Below are 25,965 nucleotides of genomic sequence, written 5' to 3' on the forward strand. Positions count from 1 at the left end.
GTAAGACGAATCTTCCATTTTCACTCTGTAGAAATACAGCTCTAGAATAGACCGACTAATGGATTCTAAATCTGTATTGAAGTTTAAACTGTTGGTTATATTTTATAAACTTTTTTCTTATATTGTTTTAATTTGTAAACAATAGCAATGCATGTATCTTTACATGAAACATTACATACATTTATTGCATGTACTGTGATTTGTGTACATTTATTTTGGAAGATAGTCTCTCTGAGTGCCCATAGATGAAATTTTTAAACACAAAGCTTGAGAAGCATTTCTCCATAGTATAGGCTTTACTCTTGTAACGGAATATTCTCTAAAAAATAACGAAATGAAATTCGAATGATGAAATCACATTGAAAATATTCGAAATATTCAAAATGGTAGACGAAGAAAAAAAGCCGAAATTTTTTGGAACATTTTATGGATTATTTAGATTATTGGAATTTGTAAGTATTGTTTTTAGTAACGAAATAGTTTATTTAGTTAAACGTTTTTGAATTTTTACACTTAAATATTCTGTAATATTTAATAGAAAATATTTACTTGAAAGTTTTATTTTGAATACTTTCTCTTTAAATCTTTTAAAAATCTCTGTTCTATATACTGTATACCTTCATGTATACAGAAATCCAGTAAAATAAGAGCATTGCTTCTAAATTTGAATTTAAAATGAAAAGCTGGCAAGGGCTCTTGCGTACTTTATGGGCACTTCAACAGGAATGTTAAATAAGGGGATCAGGAAGTAAGGAATTCCGATAGCCTTCAATCGTGCTACGATATAAAATTCAAATACTGTAGTAACAAAAGCTTAAGAGGAGTGGTGATTTTGTTGAATTATGAAAACTTTCTGTATTTTTCATGAAAATAAAGAAAGTTTTCGTAATGGACATCCTTTTTTCTGATACAGTATATTGATGGCCGTTTTGATTAAGGCAAGAAGGCGCTTTGACAACGCATTGAAAAGCGCCATTAACTGTATACAATTTTGTAATTATTCCGTAAACAGATTTTTGAGAAATGGCTTGACAACGGGAAATTTACGGGCGCAGAAAAATCGGGTATTAAACTATTAAACTCTTGCCATAGCACCCAGCCATTACGGAGCCTGGCTGAACCCATGACGAATATAATTAAAAGTGCTCATAGGGTGGAAGGGATCAAAAGTGAAAAATATGTAAACTACAACATATATTTCATATTGCAAAAGATAAATATTGTATCAGAAGTCGGGGCCACCAGTGGCCGAGTGGATAAAACCACTGAACACTAGTTGGTCGTGGGTTAGCCCCTGGCCAACAGACTGGCCAAGTGAAGTTTTTCGAGTTTTCTTCACGTTTGTAACACCTGAAAATGGGCCAGTTTTCCTTAGAAAGTGCCCTTCGTCAGATCGTTCACATGTCGCGTATAAACCAATAAAAACTCGAAACGCTGTTAATGATTTTATGTATTAGATCTTAAGATACTGATAAAAGTTTATCATTGATTAAATAAATCGTAATTGTTTTTATTAAATTTGTAATTAATAAGTCAAAGTTTTCAATTTGCATTTTATAAAAAACATTAATTTTTGAAATATTTACAGATATCTTCAATTGGTGGAATAATCACAATACGTATGTCCTTCAATTGCGGTGATTATATAAAAGTGCAATATTACGAATATACTTGTCAAGTGGCATTAATCTTTCTTTGTACATTTTTCATCCTTTTGTTTTCAAACATAATCGAATTTTTCTCTCGTTACTTTAGAATATCATTTTTGGTGAGTATGTAACTTACACAAGATAATTCACGAAATTTTACTTGTACTTATGAAGCAAATTCCTAGAGGTATTTTAAACAAAATAGAAAAAAAAGGCACGAGAATATGATCTATTCTTAATACCTAAACTTAATTTCCTTCAGCTCTTCGAATTCTAAAACGAAATTTATAATCTTGAACGAGGGTGAAAGAAAATCAATAGAAAATACATAAACTGCACAAGTTCTTTTAAAAAATTTTTCGCTCTGTGGGTTCTAAGATGGCTTTATTTCATACCCAACGTGGATTCGTTCATGCCCGTTCGGATGGTGAATGACGAAACTCGACGTACCCAGAACAACCTGCCCATGAAAATTTTCGACCGCCAGATTTCATTCCAAGTCACCAAAGCTTGAAAGTTATTTTTACAACCAGGCCATCGAACTGTATTGCATTCTATTCCAAAATACCACTCGACCCCCCTATAAAACTGTTGATTTTTCCGTTTTATATGAATTCCATGTTGTACAAGTCACTTACATTTTACAAATACGTGTGCCAGGCTGTGAACGGCTCACGTATTTGTAAAATCTAAATGACTTGTACAACATGGAATTCATATAAAACAGAAAAATCAACAGTGTTATAGGGGGGTCGACTGTAAAAATAAAAAAATTAAGGGAGATAGATCAGGTGATCTGAGTGTTCACAGTGGCATAACAGTTTTTCTAGGAAGAAACCTGAAACAATAGTAATCATGTTCGGGTGTCATTTTTTTTTTTTGCTTAAAAATTCCATAAGTGCGGAGAAAACTTCGTGAATCATCGTATAAATTAAAGATTTTCAGAATTTCGGTAATTTGCAATTAAAAGGAATGAGAAAATGCTTGTAAATTGTTTATCAATTAATCGATCGCGCTCAACAAACCAGAATTATAACGATCGAATAGCCGAGCGGTTAAGAAACAATAATTTACAATAGTTACGCTTCGTCATTAATTATTATTTATTATATTTATTCTTTATTTAATGTATATAATTACAGATATTTTTATTCGATCTTCTATTTACCGTCCGGTATGTAATTTCAAGTATATACATTATTTTCGACATTCCCGAATGCCGACGATATAAAACTACGAGGATTACTGCATCTGTAAGTGTTCGGAAACTTTTATATGTAAAATATATAGAATTTTATTAATTAAAAAATTATTTTTGTAGGTTTTTGGTACATTAAGTTACGTATGCTTCTTCTGCGTTACTTCTGCTGATCTTCGTTGGTTTTCGACAAAATTTCGACCTTACTAAAAGAGATTACTAAAATTATAATTGTATATCAAATGTTCATAATTAATTATTTAAAATTAAATTTAATTCATTTACTCCTTTCTATATATAAAAGAGAAAAAAGATTTTATTCGTTGGAATACGAACCCCATGATATTACGAGTTAGTTATTGGGTTTTAAGGTAAAGTAGTATAGAAGACCTGAATTTAGAGTAGTTTATTTTGGTTTTATGGGATAAGGAAACATAACACGAGAGAAATCTGCGAAATAGAGTGCCTCCCGTTGGATTTTCTATGCGAAATTGGCATTTGTATTAGTGTAAAACAGCTGAAGCAAATCTGAAAAACTCAATGCTGCTAGCCCATCGATCAGGCGCGAACCTGTGTTCAGTTGTTTTAACTTTATACAATAATCGTTCTACAGCGCGTGGTTCAATAGTTTATAAGCTAAGCTAATTTCTTAATTAAATCCTTCTTAAAAATGGATGTTATTAGCCTAAATTTATAAGATTGTGGGAATTACCCAGCTTAATTTATTATAAATACGAGAGGAAGTTGGGCTATAATTTAATCAATATACGGAGTTTATATTTTTGGGATACTGTCAACTAGGCTATCGCTAACTGGCAGAAGAGCGGGCCCCTTTTGTCTCTTTACAGTTCCATTTAGCCCTTTTTTTTTGAATCAATGAAATACGTAGAATATAATTAATAAAAAGCAGTATTAAAGATTTTTTTTATTTTCTATTAATAAAAATAACGTTAATTTTATAGGGTTTAAAATCACACGAGGCTCTTTTCTCCATGACTGGAGAAAATTTGCCATCTCCTCCCTCTCTGCTAGATGAACTTAACCGTAAACAGTGAAAGTCCAAAACGGACAACGTTCTACGGAAATATTTATAAAAATTAAAATATTTCTCGTAAATATTATTGAAATTAAATCATTAGGTTATCTATGGTGCCAAAGATTACACAAGATTAAACGTCGTTTGACGATTTACACAACTTCGTATCACTTTGCATTTTGTTTATCTTCTTAACCCCTCTAAAACTTGTTTCTGTGAAATGTTATATATTAAGAATTAAATAAGTAAGCCTCAATCGATACAAGTTGAGATTCTAAAACTACTGTATAACACATAAGAGGCCATACCCCTTCATGGAATAATAAATTAGAAGCATTATAAGCATAGTTTATGGGTAATACCAAGTCTGAATATCTACTAATATTCTTTTATTAGGATAACTGTATCTAAATATCAACCAATAATTATAATTATTAAAATGTATTGTACTTAGCTGAAGCTTGTAATAATAGTCACCAGATGTCGCGTCTATCGAGGGGTGACACCCAACCATTTATTTCCTTCCAAATAGGAAGTTTATGTGGGATGTATTTGCCCGTTCTGAACTATAATGTCGGTGTGGATTCCGAATTGGAAATGCCTCGTAATTTCGCTTCGTTATTTTGAATTAAGCGTACGATTCGATGTTTAAAATGTACGATTATCGTAAACATGCCGTCGGATTATTTTTTATACTCGTTTTTATACACGGTAAGTATCACGTGGTGTGTATGCACTCGTTTAAAAGTTACTTCTAATGAATTTCGCAGCCATTCAATAGACGTTAGCGATATTACGAGTTGTCTTATCGTTTTATATTACGTATTAGACCGAAACTTTGTGATAATAACTAATAATCAATTGACAGTTTTGCTTTGTTTGCTTGTTTAGTCGATACCGGTTACTTCTGAGTTGATTAGAGGAAGGGAAAGAAGCTTCAGGCGAAAACTGTATAATAAGATTTTAATAATAAAGTGTAGAAAGTAGATTTATGTAGTTTTTAAGTATGGGAAGGGAGAGAAGAAAAAAGATGTAAACTGAGAACGTCACTTTAGAAGAGAGGATAAAAGATAGGGGCGTATTTAAGGGGACTCGGGGAAAAGCTACACAGCTTCTTTTAATACAAGGTTTTTGTCAGTTTGTTTAATTTTGACTACTTTATCAAAATAACTGTTTCAATAAAATCCCTACTTTCCAACCACCAATGATTTCGAGCGAAAGTGACGTACGGGTGGTCTTTTAGAGGAGTTTATTTAGTTATTTATTTATTTCTTTTTATGTCTCCCAGGATCCGTGGCCTGAGATGTAAAAAATATACTATCATTCTAAACATATACTAGTAGATTATTATAGTACAGTAAACTTAACATATATATATTAAGTCTTTTAATTGAAGTGTAACTGATCCAGGTCTCTCGTTCTTTGACAAGCGTACACGTATCCGGTAATTCGAATAATTCTGTAACTAAACACGCATGTTATTGGATATTGAATTGTTAGAGGCCTCTCTCATCCTGTTCTCTTATAGTCCTCGAACAATTCGTTGTCTTTGATTGTCTAGAAAATTTGTAATTTGGCACAATTTAATTGAAAAAGAAAAAAAAATTGTAAATTATATCAGTATACGTTGATCTGTACTATTATATTATGTTTAAAACATAGCTTATATAAGTATTGATTTAGCTAGGAACTAAGTTTGGTAGGGTCTAACAAATATGACTAAAGCAATTTAAACATATACATTGGGATGAATTTAATGCAGACAAAAATCTATATCATATTTGAGGAAAGAGTACACTTCAGTAATTAGTATAACCTCATTTGACTTTTAAAAAACTTGCTAATGCGATCAGACATAGAATTAATAATAATCCTGCAATAGTGCAATGTTATTTTGTTCCGCTTTCAGGCCGAACTGCAAGTCAGACATTAACGTTATCCGTTCTATTAGGTAAAGAACATAACGTTCCAGGCCCAAAATAGGTAATACGGCTCCAGACCATAAGACATCACCAAATTTCAATGTCGTTCAGTTATAGACTTCATCGATGTAGTCCATATCTATTTTCGCCCATCTGAACCAACTCTTAAGTTTGGATTTATCTGACCATACGATCCTCTTCCAATCAAAGATTCAGTCTTTATATAGTTTGGCAAAATTAATACGTTTCTGTTTATGTAATTTGGTAAGTTTGGTCTTCTTGAGCTTTCAAATTGTTACGTTTTAAGCATCTGCGGATAGTTGAAGTACTATTGTATATCAAATGTTCATAATTAATTATTTAAAATTAAATTTAATTCATTTACTCCTTTCTATATATAAAAGAGAAAAAAGATTTTATTCGTTGGAATACGAACCCCATGATATTACGAGTTAGTTATTGGGTTTTAAGGTAAAGTAGTATAGAAGACCTGAATTTAGAGTAGTTTATTTTGGTTTTATGGGATAAGGAAACATAACACGAGAGAAATCTGCGAAATAGAGTGCCTCCCGTTGGATTTTCTATGCGAAATTGGCATTTATATTAGTGTAAAACAGCTGAAGCAAATCTGAAAAACTCAATGCTGCTAGCCCATCGATCAGGCGCGAACCTAAAACTGTGTTCAGTTGTTTTAACTTTATACAATAATCGTTCTACAGCGCGTGGTTCAATAGTTTATAAGCTAAGCTAATTTCTTAATTAAATCCTTCTTAAAAATGGATGTTATTAGCCTAAATTTATAAGATTGTGGGAATTACCCAGATTAATTTATTATAAATACGAGAGGAAGTTGGGCTATAATTTAATCAATATACGGAGTTTATATTTTTGGGATACTGTCAACTAGGCTATCGCTAACTGGCAGAAGAGCGGGCCCCTTTTGTCTCTTTACAGTTCCATTTAGCCCTTTTTTTTTGAATCAATGAAATACGTAGAATATAATTAATAAAAAGCAGTATTAAAGATTTTTTTTATTTTCTATTAATAAAAATAACGTTAATTTTATAGGGTTTAAAATCACACGAGGCTCTTTTCTCCATGACTGGAGAAAATTTGCCATCTCCTCCCTCTCTGCTAGATGAACTTAACCGTAAACAGTGAAAGTCCAAAACGGACAACGTTCTACGGAAATATTTATAAAAATTAAAATATTTCTCGTAAATATTATTGAAATTAAATCATTAGGTTATCTATGGTGCCAAAGATTACACAAGATTAAACGTCGTTTGACGATTTACACAACTTCGTATCACTTTGCATTTTGTTTATCTTCTTAACCCCTCTAAAACTTGTTTCTGTGAAATGTTATATATTAAGAATTAAATAAGTAAGCCTCAATCGATACAAGTTGAGATTCTAAAACTACTGTATAACACATAAGAGGCCATACCCCTTCATGGAATAATAAATTAGAAGCATTATAAGCATAGTTTATGGGTAATACCAAGTCTGAATATCTACTAATATTCTTTTATTAGGATAACTGTATCTAAATATCAACCAATAATTATAATTATTAAAATGTATTGTACTTAGCTGAAGCTTGTAATAATAGTCACCAGATGTCGCGTCTATCGAGGGGTGACACCCAACCATTTATTTCCTTCCAAATAGGAAGTTTATGTGGGATGTATTTGCCCGTTCTGAACTATAATGTCGGTGTGGATTCCGAATTGGAAATGCCTCGTAATTTCGCTTCGTTATTTTGAATTAAGCGTACGATTCGATGTTTAAAATGTACGATTATCGTAAACATGCCGTCGGATTATTTTTTATACTCGTTTTTATACACGGTAAGTATCACGTGGTGTGTATGCACTCGTTTAAAAGTTACTTCTAATGAATTTCGCAGCCATTCAATAGACGTTAGCGATATTACGAGTTGTCTTATCGTTTTATATTACGTATTAGACCGAAACTTTGTGATAATAACTAATAATCAATTGACAGTTTTGCTTTGTTTGCTTGTTTAGTCGATACCGGTTACTTCTGAGTTGATTAGAGGAAGGGAAAGAAGCTTCAGGCGAAAACTGTATAATAAGATTTTAATAATAAAGTGTAGAAAGTAGATTTATGTAGTTTTTAAGTATGGGAAGGGAGAGAAGAAAAAAGATGTAAACTGAGAACGTCACTTTAGAAGAGAGGATAAAAGATAGGGGCGTATTTAAGGGGACTCGGGGAAAAGCTACACAGCTTCTTTTAATACAAGGTTTTTGTCAGTTTGTTTAATTTTGACTACTTTATCAAAATAACTGTTTCAATAAAATCCCTACTTTCCAACCACCAATGATTTCGAGCGAAAGTGACGTACGGGTGGTCTTTTAGAGGAGTTTATTTAGTTATTTATTTATTTCTTTTTATGTCTCCCAGGATCCGTGGCCTGAGATGTAAAAAATATACTATCATTCTAAACATATACTAGTAGATTATTATAGTACAGTAAACTTAACATATATATATTAAGTCTTTTAATTGAAGTGTAACTGATCCAGGTCTCTCGTTCTTTGACAAGCGTACACGTATCCGGTAATTCGAATAATTCTGTAACTAAACACGCATGTTATTGGATATTGAATTGTTAGAGGCCTCTCTCATCCTGTTCTCTTATAGTCCTCGAACAATTCGTTGTCTTTGATTGTCTAGAAAATTTGTAATTTGGCACAATTTAATTGAAAAAGAAAAAAAAATTGTAAATTATATCAGTATACGTTGATCTGTACTATTATATTATGTTTAAAACATAGCTTATATAAGTATTGATTTAGCTAGGAACTAAGTTTGGTAGGGTCTAACAAATATGACTAAAGCAATTTAAACATATACATTGGGATGAATTTAATGCAGACAAAAATCTATATCATATTTGAGGAAAGAGTACACTTCAGTAATTAGTATAACCTCATTTGACTTTTAAAAAACTTGCTAATGCGATCAGACATAGAATTAATAATAATCCTGCAATAGTGCAATGTTATTTTGTTCCGCTTTCAGGCCGAACTGCAAGTCAGACATTAACGTTATCCGTTCTATTAGGTAAAGAACATAACGTTCCAGGCCCAAAATAGGTAATACGGCTCCAGACCATAAGACTTCACCAAATTTCAATGTCGTTCAGTTATAGACTTCATCGATGTAGTCCATATCTATTTTCGCCCATCTGAACCAACTCTTAAGTTTGGATTTATCTGACCATACGATCCTCTTCCAATCAAAGATTCAGTCTTTATATAGTTTGGCAAAATTAATACGTTTCTGTTTATGTAATTTGGTAAGTTTGGTCTTCTTGAGCTTTCAAATTGTTACGTTTTAAGCATCTGCGGATAGTTGAAGTACTCCTATTCTTAAGCCATGTTTCAATTCCCTCTTTACTTGTGCTGATGCATCTCAACGTCCACTCGTTAACAAACGTTTCTGATTTGGCGCTCAACGTTTTTTTTTTCCTGCCAGCCAGGGGCGGATCTACATAGGGACTAATAGGGCTTAAGCCTTCCTTGGGGCTCCAAGTGTCAAGGGCTCACAAAAATTGAATTATCATAAATTTTTAATACTTTTTTTTATATTAACAATGAACACATAGTATAGTAAAAAAAAATAGTTAATAGGTTAGGTTTGGTAAAAATGATAAAAATGGGGCCCCATTGGACTTCGATAAGCCCTAGGCCCCGAAAAACCTTGATCCGCCCCGTACGTACTTTGGGAGGATTTTGACACTTAGAAGTTATGAGCGTTGCTGTTTTTAATTCAACAGACATGTGCTCTCGCACGTATCTGACACCGCGATGCCTCCGTATTTGTGTATTAATATCAGTAATAATAATAGAAATAATATCTTTCTTATACAAAAAGAAAAAAAGACAAACGTTTGTATGAATTTTATTTACAACGACGAGTCAATGCAAGAACAGATTCGAAAAATAATACGAATTATTGCAGTCGGATTTGGACGTAGCAAAACTTATGAGTATCGGAATTTTTAATTTAATTTGATATTGCTTGCTTGATTATTTCATTTCCCGAGGAAATTATCCATCGCTTTCGGCAGATCTTGTATTATTTACACTGTATTTACAAACACTGTGTACGAAATGTTTTCTGTCACTTTGCATTTCAAGAACGTACAGTACACTTTGCATCACTATATTGTTTTAGCCTCATTGCATTGATTAATTAAGTGTGCAGTTTACAAACCACATACTTAATGAATTATTTTGTGTAAATAGCATGTTTTATGATCCAACAAATCATTTTAATTGCTGTATCGGCCTTGCTCGGTATCGTATTCGCTCATCAATAAATAGTGTAGAGAATTTGCCAGTTTTCTTTGCATCTTTCTCTGTTCCTCTTCCCAGGTTTACATGCAGGATTTATAAAAGTGTAAGATTAAAAATAAAACATTTACTAGAAAGGTTATTATATATACACCGTAATAACGTTATCTGCAAAGACCGTCGTCAATCGTGTATTTCTCTTTATGTCAGTGTGATGTCATTCCTTCCTTTACAATGAACGAGTATAAAATTGAAGTAAAAGCGTGCATTATCTCAACGAATTAACAGTCAAATTTTTCGATTATTTTATTTGATTTTCTTTCAAACAAATCATGCAGAGAAATCCGTTCGAACTTTAATAACAGATGGGTACGGCGCATCTTTCTTTGTCTTTTTCTTCGTAATGTTTCGGATAATTTACAATTCAGCCGTTCTTATTAAAAGTAATTATCGAAATATTTTACAGAATTATCGTCACGCGGCTTCGATGAAGTCCTCGGGACAGAAATTGAGAAAAAACGTAAGTATTTCAGTATTCTTTTATCATTGTATTCAGTTTATTACATTATTAAAGTAAAATTATATTTTTTATTGTATTTATTGATGATGATGATAAAATCCTTTTGGCTCTTTCTGCCCTGTGGGCACTAAGAGAGCATATTTTTTAATACCAATCGGTGGGTTCGGCTATGCTCACAGTAAGGACACCCACAACGGGGATTATGTCCAGACGTATTCAGGATATGTCTGGTCATTCCTTTCGTGAAATCTTTCTGGAATTGTTCTGTGGATCCTGAATTCGACTCCGGATTTCCAAGAGCGATAGGCTGACTTCATAACCGCTCGTTTCATCCATTCTAGTGTTCTGTAACCACTATTACAATATGTTAAATACAGTATATTTTTTGTGTAACATTATTATTTTATCGTTTTAGATCCCGATATTTTGGATGTAAAATCTCAAATGGATATTATTTCCGGCTCCAATATCTCTTTAAGCTGTAGGGGAAACGGAAAGTTATATTGGATTTTTCCAGATCATTCTGCAAGTATCCATCTTTCTATATTTTGTTACAGAAGTTTTAAAATTCTATTAATTTGGTAATTGTAACCAGACTTAATAAAATTCAAAATCATTTCGTTGGCATTTGTAAGGAATTGAGTACAATATAATTATAAAATTACGAAATAATGTAAGTTTTTATCCATTTTTTTTAATATCTAGTAACAAATATGGGATTTATTTTATAGATTTATAACGAGAGAGCGAATATTCGAGATTTCAAAAGGAACGACAGTTACCAAAGTGATCTTGAAATAAAAAATGCCAACTACAACGATACGGGAATTTATCAATGTTGTTTCGCATCCCGTTATTTCGGATTTTGCGATAGTCGCTACATTTTTGTTAACGGTATGTTCTTCAGAGTTAATTAAGACCGATGCACTGGAGCGGCAAAATTAAGGCGACATTGAACGCCAAGCAGTGGCATCATTTGACTTTGACAAATGAAATTGGTGATTGTTTGAACTGTCGTCTTAATTTTGTCTTCCATGCTCATCCGTTGTTAAATTAAAGCCTGTTCGTAATCCACAGATCGATATAGTTACATTCTGTTTTCGCTATGGTGCCTTGAAGATCATTGAACACCGCTCCGTTACAGTTCGTGGTGAATAACTATCCAATCAAACTAAGGGTTTAATAATTGTTATTAAACCTTCATTTACCAATAGAAGACGTTCCAATTCGATCACGAACTTTTTGTCAAATCGAGCAGCAAACATGCGGTGCATAGCGAAACGTCACAACGGAATGGAACATCATCCGAAGCGAGCGGAACAGAATATAGTGGATTATGAATCGGTTTTCACGGATTTTTACTCAAATTACGTTAATATTCAAGTTCTTTTGTCATAATATAATGCACTTTTATAATGTTTATTAGATGAGGAACACCGCCTTCTTCCCACCAGCGACTTAATTATCATCTATGGTCAAAGAAAATCGTTTATTCCTTGTAGACCGACAATTTCCAGTAGAGAAGTGACTCTTTGGCGACATGGCGAATACGTGAAACTCAGTAGAAATCTAGATTTTGATCCTACCAAAGGATTTATCTTAACAAATGCCACTTCGTTCTTTTCTGAATTCTTCCAATGTAAAGTTCGATATAAAACGGAGCAAAGTTTAACGTTAAAGCTTTACTATGGTAAGTAAGTTATCAACTTAAAAATTTTTGCGCTTTTTTTTTTGCTAATTAGTCACTTCTATGTCTTTTTTCCATTGTTATGGGGTGATCAAACAGCCCATGACATACTGCCCATCAACCTGATGGGCAATATTTCATGGGCTGTTTGATCATCATTCACGTATTCTGTTCTGGTCCTCTATGTTCTAGATTATGCTTTTAATTGTAAGTTTTTATTTTTAAACGGATGTTGATCGATTACCGTTTATTTTTAATTAATTATTTCTCAGTACAAGAGGATATCCGGCCGCCTTCGATAAATTTAAATAGTACTGTAGACATTCGTAAAGGTTCGAGTATCGAAATAAAATGCAATGGGGAGAAGAACGTGTATTGGAACCTTCCTCGAAATGCGGTACGTAAAATTATGGTTTATTAAGAATATTCAAGCCATTAACTTTTCTGTGTTGCAAAACCCATTGAAGTTGAGGGCAAACGTACTAAATTTTGTAATGGCTTGAAACGTTGATTGATTATTTGAGCAAGATTTGTATATATTTTGTTGTTCGGTTGAGGAATATTAAACGGAATAGATGCAATGATTTTGTGCATATGCATGAGGGATCCGATGAGACAGTTCTATGGGTAATTGTGGAAGGATATCGTAAGGTGCCTTTGTGCCTTCACGCCCGATCGTATCGCCTGAGGAATGCAAGCAAGAGGAAGTCCTACAATACTAAAAGTACTAAAGATTTTATTAAATTGTACAGTTGTTTCACAGGAAATTATTCATGAAGGAAATAAATAATAATCATTTACGTGTAATTTAAAAATGAAGTTTTCACTGTTACTTCCATAATTATGAAGGTAACAGAAGTAATGGAGAGAGCGGAATTGAAATCTGTTTGTTGCTTCTGGGTGGCAATTAATGTTAATTTCTTACGTTTTAGTTACTTTTGGAGAAATCCGGTGGAAAGAAATTTCGAGAAGATGCCAAAGATGGCCGAGAAATCTCGATTAGAATCGAAAATGCTCAAGTATCGGATTCGGGACCTTACATGTGCTGTTATAGAGACTATAACGATGACTGCCACGTGAACAGCACCGCTTCGTACGTCTTTCTTCGTGTCAACGGTAAGTGACGTTCTTTTGTTACGTATCTAAACCTGGTCTTCCTTATAATATTTATTAAAAGCTTTAAACAATTTATTTCTTATATTAAGTATTACGTCTGACTGTCGAATATGTTATCGGTAGATCGCGAGAATCTCATTATTCCGGAAGTGGAAACCGTCATAGTGGAAGAGTGGCGATGTGCCTCTTACGTCATTCAGTGTCTTCCGTCCTCCCCCGACGTCACGGTGCGCTTACAGTTTCGTCACAATTCGTCAGAAGCCGCATTTGACTGCCAAAACGACTTTTCTTACGTGGAAACGTTGGGTTTCGTTCCCCTCGACGATAGAAAGGTTCGAAAGGTCTACCAATCGGGAACGTTCGTCTGTCGATACGTATACGGAAATGTGTCCCAAGAAGAAGAAAAGTCCATCACGCCTTTAGGTGCGTATTCCAGAAGATAGAGAGGTTGTGGCGAAGTTTTCATCTCTCAAACGTGAACGTCGAGCGCCGCTCGACGTTTGAGAGATGAAAACTTCGGCCTCAACCTCTGTAATTAGAAAAAGAAACGGCCTGTTACGGTATTACGATCATAAATAATAGCCAATTAAGGATGATTATAAGTAACGTCGATAGTTTTTATTTGCGGTTACGTCGATCCGTAGTGCCGGTTTTAAAGAGAATTCGCATTAAAAGTTTATCGATTCGATAAATCGTCGTCGAAGCGATTAATCGAATTTATATCATCGTATAGATCCGAGATATTCCTTACAAGTTTGGACTTCGAACTCGGAGCCTTACGAGAACGACCAAGTGGAAATCGGATGTCGAGCCTGTAAATTCGCTTTCCGCAGCGTTCGATGGAAGAAGAACAGAAAAAATCCAGGTATAGTGTCCATTTTTATTTCTATTTTTTAGCGATATTCGCGGATAGATTCGCTTTAGAAATTTTTTTCGGGTGAATAACCTTAAATATTTTTGGGGTGGTCTGTCCTGGATTTGTCAGGCCCAGACACAAATTGTGTGTCTAGCCGGACCAAAAATGGGCTTTATAATAAACCGTAACGTATGTGTTATCGCGCATTGTAAGGTTACTTGAAAGGTTTTTATTTAATTTAAGGTCGAAGCGAAAAGTTATATATATATATATATGTTCGAATTATTTATTTTAGAAGCGAAATCGTCCGACGAGAACACCCAATTCGAACTGAAGAAAGTTTTGAAGTTTCAGTCGATCCGTAAAGAAGATGCGGGAACTTACGAGTGCGTGGGTATTACTCAAGACAATTTAGAGGAAAGAGAAAAGACCACGTTGAAAGTTAAAGGTGAAGGATTAAAATAATTAAATTCAGATAATCAAGCAAATAATCGATGTGGTTCTCTCACTTGAGCGCGTGTGGTCGAGGTGGAGAGCCATACCGGAATCTAATAAAGAAATTATTCGAATTTCTTAAAATCAGTTATCGCGATCAAATTGAAGTGCTACAAAGACGTGGATCGAAAAGATTACAAGACATTGCGATAAGTTAGTTGCAGTGGTGCATTATTCCACGGGCAAACAGGGCAATTGCCCTATTCAATCTTTCATAAACTCGTTAGAGAGGTTGCGGCCGAAGTTTTCATCTCTCAAACGTGAAAGCCGAAAGTCAAGCGCCGCTTGACGTTCGACGTTCACGTTTGAGAGATAAAAGCGAGGTTGAGGCCGAAGTTTTTAAACGCCAAAACGTGTACGTCGGACGTTCACGCCGCTTTCCTGTAAGCCTAGAAGTTTGACAATGGTGTTTGGAATGCCGAGCATGATTCCATTGACTATCCAAACACCATTGTCAAATTTCCAGGCTTACAGGAAAGCGGCGCTGAACGTCCGACGTACACGTTTTGGCGTTTAAAACTTCGGCCTCAACCTCGCTGTTACTAAAGTAAGAATTTCGAAATTTAAATGTGGGTCATACCTGGAAATCCTACATTGCCGGTGTGTCGCAGGTGCAGGGGTACACCGAAGTAACGCACAACATAAAGGAAAAAGTGAGAATATCCAACTTTTATGGCTATAAACCATAGGAAATGGATAACTTTGTTGCCCAATCGCTTAGTCGCTATGTAGATGTGCCTAGTCGCTTAGGCAGACCTCACTAATTTTTTCCGGAATATTTAATACGTAAATCTAAAGTAAGATTTTCTTTTACGATTTCAGCCGTAGAAAAACCTTCTTTCATCGAAACCAACATGAACGGATCGGAAGTGACGTTGGACGTCGGAAACAGACTGGAATTGGCGTGTGTAGCAAGGGGGGAACCACAACCGACCATTACTTGGTATAGGAACAACGAAACTCTAAACGAAACGGATCTAGCGGTGGATTTAGACGACGCCAAACTGACAGTGGCCCGAATCGGTAGAAGTCATTCCGGTACGTACCAGTGTCGAGCGGAAAATAAGGAAGGAGCGGTTTCTGCCCAATTGACTGTGAACGTAAATCGAGTCGAAGGTATTTCTGTCTCTTCTCCTTCCACTAATTTGGAATTTTTTCTGAAATAACCATTTTCAATCAGGAAGGACGACCGAAGTTTCGAAGAAATCGATAACGCTTCCCTTGACCATTATCTGCGTGGTGCTCGTTGTTGGCATACTTATTTTATTATTCCTGATCATAAGAAACAGATCGAGAAGAAGGTGAGGAACATTTCGTATTTATTGAATTAACTTTCTTCTTTATCTCGTGGAGAATTAGTTTGACACGTAGTAAACAATTTTACCTAATCCCCCATGCATGATTTTTACCGAAAAAATTAACAAGTAAAACTACTTTAGCATAGGATAAACTTTATTGTCCACCATATAGTAATATCGAATTTAAACGTCTTTAATAAAGAGTTCTATAAAAAAACTATTCTGGAAATATTGTATGGCAGTTTTAATAGAAGTTTCTGCTGTCAGGAATATAGCCATTTTGGCCACACTACTGACTTTTACTCTTGAGCTTCTGCCAGAAACAAAGTTCACTCGTGATCATTCTCTATTTTCGCAATACACTTTGCGCAATGTGAATGACGCCAGCCGGTAACTGAAAAGGAAAGTTCTTACGTAATTCTAATATCCTGTAAAGAAATGAGTGGAGAAAAACAACTTTCTGACTGTTGTTAGGATATTCGAAAGAAAAAAAATTGCTGAATAATACTATTTACTCATAAAATTTTGAATAATAATATGATATCTCCTCCAGTGAGAAAGTAATATAGCGATATGGTTCAAAAATACATTTGAATCACTCCTTCCATGCTGTCTTCTATTAACATAACATCAACATATATACAGCCTATGATGTGATGCGGAATATGTAGCTTAGAAGAAAAACTATATACTATATAACTGTTTCTTCCAAATATACAGCCCATTTGGACGCCCGATTGCTGTAAAAATTTCTTTGTACCTAAAGTAATTTTGTCTTACAAATTAAGTGAAGCTTATCTATAATCAGGGCCATCGAGAGAGAGAGGGAGCTATGGATATTTTCTTGATTCCAGTGAAAATTTAAGGACCCGTAGTGGTTTCTACCTCTGTAAATTAAGGTTATTTTTACTAACAAAACTTCTTGAGATTGCATTTTAATTTATTATTAAAGAAACAAATATTTTACTTACCTCATTTTACGACACATAACACTAGCGGATTACGTTCCTCCGAGGCCCATCTTGATTTTAGTTTTGTATCAACTAGAAAAGTAAAAGGAATTTAAGGCCGAGTACCAAAGGTAGGGGAGGCTTACTTTAATACACTAAATACTTTTCCCTAAATATTCTATGCTGAAAAGGGGGTGTTGAATGAAAGTTTATCATTCAATACAGTCTACACAAGCTCTCTATAATAGCTTGTATATTATTATTTGTCATTTTACTTTCTAATAATTGTATTACCTAAAACTAATATACATGTATTTTATAAAACTTTAAGCTCTGATCTACTTGTTTAAGCATAAATACGGCTCAAATAAGTAGATTAAAGCACAGTGTGAAATCAACTTTTCTTCTATTTGTGGGTATTAATAAAAGCAATTAAAATATTTAATATTTTTCAGGTATTTTAGATGACCGGAATCGTAACACAGACAAATACTCAGCAAGAAATCATCTCTCGTCTTCGTTACCTTAAGAAATACCAAGAATAATATCCAAGTGAAATCCTCTAAGTCATTGTTGTAATTAATCGTGTTATTTTAAAATAAATTTTTTGAAATAAAACTAACGAATCGTTCAGAAATCTAATTATTTTAAAAGACCTTTTTACGCTCCTTTGATCTTTTGATCTTTTTTCCGAGGCAGGCAGGGCCTTCCTGTGATAAAAGATCTCATGACAGAGGTCTTGTAACACGGAGGCCTAGATCTGTAGGCACCCCCTATAACACTAGGATGGGGATTTCTCTCCTCCGAGAGGGGCCTTATACCACTTATACTTGCTGCTCGTTAGATGCTACGCTTTCGACATCTAATATAACCTCGAAAAAATGGTAATTAGTTGTCGAAGGTCGAGTAAACATTTCGTTCGATAAGAACTTATCCGGCTTTCGCAGTAATCGTCCTTGTTTCTGTTAACGAAACAAATTATAACTGAATAAGCAGGGAAAATAGCCGGCATTTCTTCCCTGCGTAATAAAAACAGGATTTGAGAATTTTAAAGGAAAGAATAACGGAAACAGAATGAATCAAACGAGTCGTGTTGGGAAAATTAACAAATATCCTGCTTGGGGAGCGCGTAATTGATAATAACGCCTGCCTAGTTGCGATTTTAAGTGCCACTCCAGTAGTCCCGATGCTTTCTTCTAGTTTCCTTTAAACTAATTATTAATACTTCTAGTGTCAAATTCTATTAAGTCAACCTTTGATTTCGCCAAGTATTTGGCTAATCGTGAATTCTTTTACAAAATAAAAATCATTTAAAAACTCGCCGGACACTAAAATATACGGCAATTTTTAACGGATCCTGAGGTTTTTAATATACTAAATACATCACTTATTATTATCAATAAGAAAATAGAAAGTTTAATCTAGTTTATAGTTCAATGCCAAGTTCAATTTCCTCCTAAACGAAGGAAGTAAACTTGACAATATCAAACAGTATCAAAGTGTGACATACTAGAACTGTTTACCTTGGAAATTTATCATATTTTATTAAATTTGCTTCGACAACACACTACTAAGGCATCAACTATGCCTGAATCTTTCTGTCGTTTTTCATATGACACTACCGAATGCAGTTTAAATAAACGCGCCATAAACACAACACAATCTGTGGCACCCAAATAAAAGTCTGGGGGGGTCTCTCGGTTATAGCAAGTTCCCTCTCGTAATTACGTTCGGATTAAAGGAGATGCCGGACTATCTGTGTTATTAATTAATCAAAATGTAGCACAATATTATCCAAAAGATGACACAAGAAAGCTTTCTACTAATTTTTGATTAAAGGGAATAATATAAGAATGCTTATTACGTATTCATTAAGAGATCGTAGAGGCATTGAATGGCTCAGTAGCGAGTAACTTGCCTAATTTCTTCGGAACTGTATGAAAGATTGGAATTTCGCACACAGGGGAAAAGCTGGGGACTTTTTCCCGGGCCCGGAGTAAACTAGGGAATCTTTAGTCATTACTACCCCTATAATTTCTTTTAAAAAAATACGTAGAAGAGGCTAAAATGTCTTCGTTTTTCTTGCCCGATCGCCAGGAACAAGTCTTCCATTGCAGAGGCGCTCTGCAAAAATATGGAAAACAGTTTTTAAATACTTAAAAATACATAGTTTTATTGAAAAATAATACCCGTGTTCTTTTCCCTAGGGTGCGCCTCTATCACGATTCGTCGCCGTCGTCGTCGTCGCCGCGAAAATCGCGTTTCCGTCGCGACCGACCCCGACTGCCGGAAGGCCGAGGACACCGGAAGAGAGGGAGCGAGGAGGCGTTCGGGATGGCCGTTTTTTATTGGTTCCTTCCCCCTTTTCCTTCCTCGTCGAGTGGACTCGACCGCCGACCCGTCCGCCGCCGCCCAATTATTTAACTCGACGCGACGACGCTTGTCGGGGCGCGCGTTTCCGAAGCGGAAACGGAAACAGGAGGGAAAAAGTAGCCTCGATTTCCTTCGGTGAATATTACGTCGGGGAAGACGGCGACGATGAGAGAAAAGACGATGCTGGTGGCACGTCTGACCTTGCTCTTCTCCGTTTGGGCATCGTCGGCGGGTAAGTGGGCCCGGGCGTCTACACCCGGCTCTTTCGCACCATTCTAATGTCGTCTTTTCGCAGCTTCCGACCCACCCCAACTGGACAGGAATGGCTTCGTCAGCGTCCCCTCGGGATCCGAGCAGACCGTGACCTGCGCGGGATCGGCCGAATTGATTTGGACTTTGCGCAGGAACCACGTAAGACACATTTTCGTCTTCTTCCGGCCGATTGCACGCTTCCGGTGTTAAATTTCTAAACCGGAACGTTACCCCTTTCAGGAGTCCGACGAAATCACCGAATCGGAATTCACGCGAATTTTCGGCAACGTCCGGATCGAGCGCAGGATCGATCGGATCGGTCCCGATCGACCGAACTATCTTCACCGAAGTTACTTGAAGATAAAGAACATCACCTTCGACCAGATGGGTTTCTATCGATGTTCCTATCGAAGGGAAAGAAGCCGGTCCGCTTCCAGTAACTCTCTTGGTATTTTTATTTACTTCTTCGTCAACGGTAAGTACAGTACCTCCGACTTTCGAGTCTATCCACGACGTTCCGCCCCTCGTCTTCGAATTAGTCGCGTAAGCATTCGTCGCGAATGAGCGTCGCTAGTTCCCGCTTTCGCTACCAGATGGCGCCGGCGACTGGTGATGGCGATGGGTTATTTAATTAACAACCTGTTAATTTTCAAACGTTATTTCGATAAATAATAACGCATTGTTATTTAAAAATAGAATAACAAGTAAAAAAATAACACCAGTATAAAATGCGTTGCGCATTACTGCGTAAATAACCGGATCGAACATAGGGCCGGATTAAGACTTTAGAGGCCTTAAGCACTTAATAGATTTGATGCCCCCATGTACTGTACACGTAATTCAAAATATAAACAATAATAAATGGCCGCTTTTTATAGACCCTAATTCATCTCTACCGTTATAGTTTTGCACCATATGGTCCGTGGTAAATTTGGCAATGAAAAATTCTCGTTAGGCCCTTTACCTTGATGCACTCCATATTAGAGAAGAAAGATAGAAAGAAAGAAAGAAAAGCCCCTGCTTATTTTGCCTAATGGTTAATCCAGCCACGATCGAGCACATGATGGGACATGATTAAAAAGATCTTCTCGGTGTTCATAGACAAAGAGAACAAAAAAAAAGGTAACTAACTAGAGCATTTTCGTAAATTACTTAACACGATTTTTATAACCTTCCATCCCTCGTAACACATGTAATGCTACCCACTAGACGCCTATGAAATTAACGTAATAAGCGAAACAAAAGGGTGTAAACCATTGTTTCCCACCTTTTTTTGTGCTATGCCCCACCTAAGCCATTCTAAAATTCTTATGCCCCCTAACATATACAGCGGCTATACGGTTAACTTAAACTCTGGACGAGTCCATTTTCGAACTGCCCCCTTAAAAATCCAGCTGCCTCCCTGTGGGGCATGGGCCCCACGTTGGGAAACACTGGTGTAAACAGAATACGTAATGGTAATATCTTAGTAATACTACACTTTATAAACTTATACTGTACAGGTATCCCTTGATCAACGAGGTAAATTATTCTCTCGCGTGTTATACAAGGGATACTTGTGTATACAAATACAGTACGGACGTAATCGTCGATAGATTTATCGACAGTTTTGAACGCACAGAACTAGAAACAATTATTTTCTCCAGTTATTTTAGAGCAAGGATTTCCAATCTTTTTCTTCCCATTGAGCCGGCAGGCTGTCTACGGGAAACTCGCTCCATATTTAAGAGTCAGACACGTTAAGAAAACCCGAAAAAACCCGGTTGTGAAAAGTCAAGGGATGCAGATATAGAGGATAGTCACGTGATATATGTCGCGAGGGGTCAGATTTAATGAAGATTTTACTTGTTGTTAGCATTTATAATGTTTTATAATACTCATCTCTACCCTGAAAATTAGGTATTTTGTTATTTTATAATAATTAAAAATATATAAAGTTTTTATAACGAAATCTCATAACAGATGGTGCCACATACAATTTTAGTAATTTATTTTGATTAATAATACAAATGTTATTTTTAAAATAAAATATCGTAAAAGCTGGGAAAGTTATGCAACTCGTTGCTAGATTTTTTAAAATTATAGTTTGATATATACTGTATTTGATTATAATTATAAAATTACATATTATATTTGATCAAAATATCTATTTCTATTGTTTATAAAATTTATTGTAGGAGATATAATCAAGATTCCTGTTTAAATGCCCTGTCCGAAATTAATATTGAGCAATAACTTTTGTAAACTCCAGTAACCAATAGGGGCAGACTTTACATATTTCTTCTAAACTGTTTCTTCCTCTAAATTTCCCCATCCTATTGATTTCCCTTTAAATTTAGGGGGATATCCATAAGTTAGTATCAGTGCCTGATTAAATAATAGACAAATAAGACAAATGTCTAGGGCTCATAATTTGTAGGGACCCGGCTTCTTATATAGCTTTATATGTAAGCCTATATATATATATTGTTATACCAGAAACTTATTATACAATCAATTGTATTGTATTAGTGTTTGTATTCTCTATTATTAATAAACATTTTAAGTGACGTTATTTAATATTTCTTTAGAAACTACTTATTTAAATAGGACCCAATTTAATTAAAATTCGTCTAGGGCCCGCTAGAGGCTTAATCCGACACTGGTTGGCATTACTGCTCAGGGTTTTGGCTCCAGCAAAAAAATGGAAGCTGCAATTAGCTCCTCCTCGACTCCTGCTTTCGGAGACGTTTTTCTCTGACGTAAAATGAAAATTCTCGAGTAAATTTATTGTTTAATTTTGATTTGTCACTTCGAGGAATGACGGGCAGCTTCTTTAACCAGCGCTACAAATTTTCGGATTATCGAGAACATTTCTTTTGTTGTATTTTCGCAGATCCGAAAAACATCCTAATCACAGAGTTCGTCCCCGCTTCGAAGGTTTTATACGAAAATGCCACCATCCTTTGTCTCCCTACCGACTATAACATCGAAATGACGCTGTGGAAGGGAGAAGAACGCGTGGTGACATACCCAGACGTCGTCAGTTTTGGCATCATCGCAGGATTTGTCTTCCGAAAGCCCACTCGTTACTTCGATGGAATCTTCTCTTGCAGAGCTAAATACGGAAATTCCACTCAACAAATCTCGTTTCGTTTAATTTCTGGTAATTTATTTATTTATTTTTTAAATTTTTGTTTGAATTTCTCGTGTTTTCTGGATGCCGGCAGAAGGATCAGAACTCGGAACGTCAGCCGATCATCGAATGAAAGATCAAAACTCGAAATTTCTTTTCTTTCGTCGAATACGAAGTTCCGTTCTTAATGTTTCACCCTTTATTAAACTCCATCGACGACACTGTTCCCTCTGCCGGTATGAGAAACACGGCGTAAAATGACGTCAGAACACAAGTCCCGAGCGAGAAACACGATACGTACGTTTCTAAATTCTTTATTCGGAATATTTCAGATAGGAAAAAATGGAACAAGACAAAGACGAGCGCTGGAACGACGATGGACGTGGTGGCTGGTTCCACTCTGGTCCTAAATTGTTCGGGAAGCTTCCCTCCCTTTTGGATAGTCCCCCGGGTAAGTTCTTCCTGTGATTCAGATTGCGGGAAAATGAACGTTAAAGATGAATTACAGGGTCGAAACTAAACGTCTTTAAGCCGTATTCTTCTACCGGCTGTAACTACTGTAAGTTAATTATTAATAAAATCGGAAGACCCTATCGAAATTAAAGTAATAATAATAACTTATTGTTTACAAGAAAAAGTTTGCTCACCATGGACTTCTGTTGTTGTTATTATTCAGCATCCGAACGGTAGTTTCGGGAAAGAGACAGTCCGTCATTCCCGATACATGGAAGATGGCGACGAACTATATGTGAACGAATTACGGATAGAGAACGTTCAAACTTCTTACACTGGACTCTATCGCTGTTGCTACGAAAGTCCCGAATGCCTGTCCAAAGAGGACGAATCAAACGTCTACGTCTTCGTTAATGGTGAGAACAACATTTATTTTGAATTAAGCCAAGTCCCATTAATTAATTAAGTTCGAGAGCGTTAACTCTGATTCTCATACCATGCACAGTCGCCTAAGAAAGAACTGGACTTTACTCTTAATTAAAAGTCGGTAAACGTGTCCGAAATAAAAATTTTACAGATCCCAAAGAGCCATTGATGCACCTGTCGGAAGTTCCAGCTGATGATATCGCTCGATATCGCTGCATCGCACAAGTGGTTTTGTGTCTTCCCACCTTTTCGGATCTAAACGTGACGTTATGGCTAGCAGACAATTTAGTTGCTATGGACGGAAACGTTTCGTTCGACCCCAAATTGGGTTTCGTCTGGTCTCGACCCCAAAAATATCCGTACTTGTACACTTGCAAGACTCAAATAGGAAACCGCACCCAACAACTGGAATTACCCTCTCGAGAACTAGGTAAGGCGTTTCGTTCGTATTACCGACTTAACGTTTAATTTCTATTGTTTGATGTTGCAAGTACTTTCAGATCGAAAAGCCGAGCCTCTTTTATACGTGTACTCATCCAACCTCAATCCTTTCGAGGAAGAATCCGTGGAAATCACCTGCGAAGCTTGCGTTTACAGTTTCCAGAAAATTTGGTGGACCCGAACGGGAGTGCACGGAAAAGGCAAAGAGCTTTTCACAGAAGACGAACAATCAGGTTCGAGATTTCTACACTATTGTTTATTCGGAAAATCCTTCAAATCTAAAGCGAAATCTAACTTTCATTATCTGGCAGGTATCGAGATGATGGACGAAAGCAGTCCTAACATCCTCAGACGAATCTTGAGATTCCGTTCGGTGAGAACGGTCGATGATGGTGTTTACACTTGCGTGGGTTCCACTTACGACGGGCGTCCGAATCCAACCAAAAGCGTGACGTTGAAGATCACGCGTGAGTATCTTCTTTCTGTTCGTTGCCTTCAAGCTTCTACACTAATCTCTTTTATAAATTTACTTAAGCCCTTCAGAAACCTTATTTTGTCCACGCCGATGTTACCGAAGTGCGTGCGATACCCGGAAGTCGTCACGACTTCCATTGCCGAGCGGAAGGAATACCTCCTCCTTCCATTATCTGGTACAGAGAGGGGAAACGAGTGATGGAGGACCCTCCGGGTGTGACGTTTCGACAGGGTTACAGAATCCTGACCATTGATCCGATCCTGGAAGATGATGCCGGCACGTTCAGTTGTCGGGCGGAAAACTCCGAAGGGGTGGTGGAGGCCCGAATCGTTTTGCACGTGCAGAAAGGTTGGACGAATTCCTTTACTCTTTTCCCTTGTCTTAATTATCGTTTACTGTTTCTCTCCTACGTTTTTCAGGAAATGGCTCCTTCGACTTCGTTCGAAAAACCGGAAAGACCACCGGAGAGATTCTCGCGACGACTGCATTCGCCCTGCTTCTGATCACTTTTCTATCTGTGTTATTGTTCTGGTTAAGTGACTTCCGCCGGAAACGGGTAAGATCCGCCATCTTCCCTGTTTTAACCGTTCATTTTCGCGTTATCTCCTCTTCTACGCGGGTTGCTGGGTATCGGCTACCAGACTAGAAAATCAAATTATTCTTCATAATTTCAAGCACAGAAAATATATAAAGTCTCGTAAGAAGATATTGAGGGATGGATTATACTTCTGTATACCTCTCAACAACCAGAGCTAAATCGTTCATCATATTAAGAGCTCACTTAACCTTTCGGAGGAAATATTTCCTTCACAACATTCCCCAAAGAAAATACTGTAGATTGGAATCCCCTAATTCAAATTCGCCCGAAACCCACGAAACTATAACGTGTCATCGCGTACTCATTTTTATTATATTTTCTACCAGGAACAGGGAATGGAGGAAGAACAAGAAGAGATCTGCATCTCCGACGTCATCGAATACGAAGAGGAAGAAGACGTTTCCTGATCCTCGTTCGTCCCTCTATTTCCGTTTCCTCCTCCCTAGATCCGGGAATTTCTTCGATAGTCTCCGAAGACTTTAATCCCTGTCGAGAAGTTTCTTTCTCACTGTTTCGTTCGTCTTTCCAGAAAATGGAGCGACGAAAAAAGAATTTCGGAAGGCCAAAGAAGCTCGAGTGTCCTCCCGTTACCCGGGAAACGCCTCCCGCAAATAATATATTTTGTAAAAATTCTGTAATAATAATAAAAATATTTTTAAAAAAGTATTTTATTTTAAATTTTATTTTATTTCGCGTTATCGACGCTTCCTTAAGAAATCAATCCAAACAACGAGTTGCTTATCTTTACCGGCAACAATGTTTAAAACTGCTTGTGGA

General features: G+C 36.1%; 3 protein-coding genes and 1 long non-coding RNA gene across 5 annotated transcripts; 3 read left to right on the plus strand and 1 right to left on the minus strand.

Annotated features, from left to right (window-relative positions):
• The first annotated feature begins 214 nt into the window (after positions 1-214).
• Positions 215-3,127, plus strand: LOC111621685. The gene is made up of 4 exons (XM_023363890.1): positions 215-452; positions 1,589-1,768; positions 2,792-2,902; positions 2,971-3,127. The coding sequence occupies exons 1-4, from the start codon at positions 384-386 to the stop codon at positions 3,055-3,057; spliced, it is 447 nt and encodes a 148-aa protein (XP_023219658.1). The 5' UTR covers positions 215-383; the 3' UTR covers positions 3,058-3,127.
• A 1,252-nt stretch (positions 3,128-4,379) lies between these two features.
• Positions 4,380-17,697, plus strand: LOC111621709 (vascular endothelial growth factor receptor 3-like). Of its 2 annotated transcripts, none has more exons than XM_023363935.1 (13): positions 4,380-4,594; positions 10,600-10,653; positions 11,069-11,178; positions 11,385-11,547; positions 12,080-12,343; positions 12,613-12,737; positions 13,273-13,456; positions 13,580-13,879; positions 14,190-14,321; positions 14,608-14,760; positions 15,630-15,923; positions 15,988-16,108; positions 17,511-17,697. In XM_023363935.1, the coding sequence occupies exons 1-13, from the start codon at positions 4,528-4,530 to the stop codon at positions 17,521-17,523; spliced, it is 1,980 nt and encodes a 659-aa protein (XP_023219703.1). In that variant the 5' UTR covers positions 4,380-4,527; the 3' UTR covers positions 17,524-17,697. The 2 variants fall into 2 exon arrangements, with proteins under 2 accessions (XP_023219703.1, XP_023219702.1); XM_023363934.1 differs by lacking the exon at positions 4,380-4,594 and adding an exon at positions 7,444-7,658.
• Positions 16,048-20,192, minus strand: LOC111621710. Its single transcript, XR_002756129.1, has 4 exons — positions 20,055-20,192; positions 18,579-19,179; positions 17,077-17,148; positions 16,048-16,992 (listed from the first exon to the last, which is right to left on the minus strand). It is a non-coding gene; the product is annotated as an uncharacterized LOC111621710 (long non-coding RNA).
• Positions 19,335-25,854, plus strand: LOC111621708 (vascular endothelial growth factor receptor 1-like). Its single transcript, XM_023363933.1, has 12 exons — positions 19,335-19,660; positions 19,724-19,839; positions 19,921-20,155; positions 22,556-22,825; positions 23,128-23,246; positions 23,472-23,664; positions 23,826-24,104; positions 24,175-24,348; positions 24,427-24,582; positions 24,651-24,938; positions 25,010-25,146; positions 25,515-25,854. The coding sequence occupies exons 1-12, from the start codon at positions 19,594-19,596 to the stop codon at positions 25,593-25,595; spliced, it is 2,115 nt and encodes a 704-aa protein (XP_023219701.1). The 5' UTR covers positions 19,335-19,593; the 3' UTR covers positions 25,596-25,854.
• Positions 25,855-25,965: the final 111 nt, after the last annotated feature.

The sequence above is a fragment of the Centruroides sculpturatus genome, unplaced genomic scaffold (genome assembly GCF_000671375.1).
Source record: "Centruroides sculpturatus isolate CEXI.00-Female unplaced genomic scaffold, Cexi_2.0 scaffold352, whole genome shotgun sequence".
Taxonomy (NCBI): domain Eukaryota; kingdom Metazoa; phylum Arthropoda; class Arachnida; order Scorpiones; family Buthidae; genus Centruroides; species Centruroides sculpturatus.

What these genes read in the sequence shown, in the direction of transcription:
- LOC111621685 (XM_023363890.1), top strand. Translation starts at nt 384, where the DNA reads ATGGTAGACGAAGAAAAAAAGCCGAAATTTTTTGGAACATTTTATGGA. An exon ending in ACTTTAGAATATCATTTTTG is followed by an intron (nt 1,769 to 2,791) that starts GTGAGTATGTAA and finishes ATATAATTACAG; the next exon opens with ATATTTTTATTCGATCTTCT. An exon ending in CTACGAGGATTACTGCATCT is followed by an intron (nt 2,903 to 2,970) that starts GTAAGTGTTCGG and finishes TTATTTTTGTAG; the next exon opens with GTTTTTGGTACATTAAGTTA.
- LOC111621709 (XM_023363935.1), top strand. Translation starts at nt 4,528, where the DNA reads ATGTTTAAAATGTACGATTATCGTAAACATGCCGTCGGATTATTTTTT. An exon ending in GGAACCTTCCTCGAAATGCG is followed by an intron (nt 12,738 to 13,272) that starts GTACGTAAAATT and finishes CTTACGTTTTAG; the next exon opens with TTACTTTTGGAGAAATCCGG. An exon ending in AAAGTCCATCACGCCTTTAG is followed by an intron (nt 13,880 to 14,189) that starts GTGCGTATTCCA and finishes ATCATCGTATAG; the next exon opens with ATCCGAGATATTCCTTACAA.
- LOC111621708 (XM_023363933.1), top strand. Translation starts at nt 19,594, where the DNA reads ATGAGAGAAAAGACGATGCTGGTGGCACGTCTGACCTTGCTCTTCTCC. An exon ending in CTCGTTTCGTTTAATTTCTG is followed by an intron (nt 22,826 to 23,127) that starts GTAATTTATTTA and finishes GGAATATTTCAG; the next exon opens with ATAGGAAAAAATGGAACAAG. An exon ending in CGTGACGTTGAAGATCACGC is followed by an intron (nt 24,583 to 24,650) that starts GTGAGTATCTTC and finishes AATTTACTTAAG; the next exon opens with CCCTTCAGAAACCTTATTTT.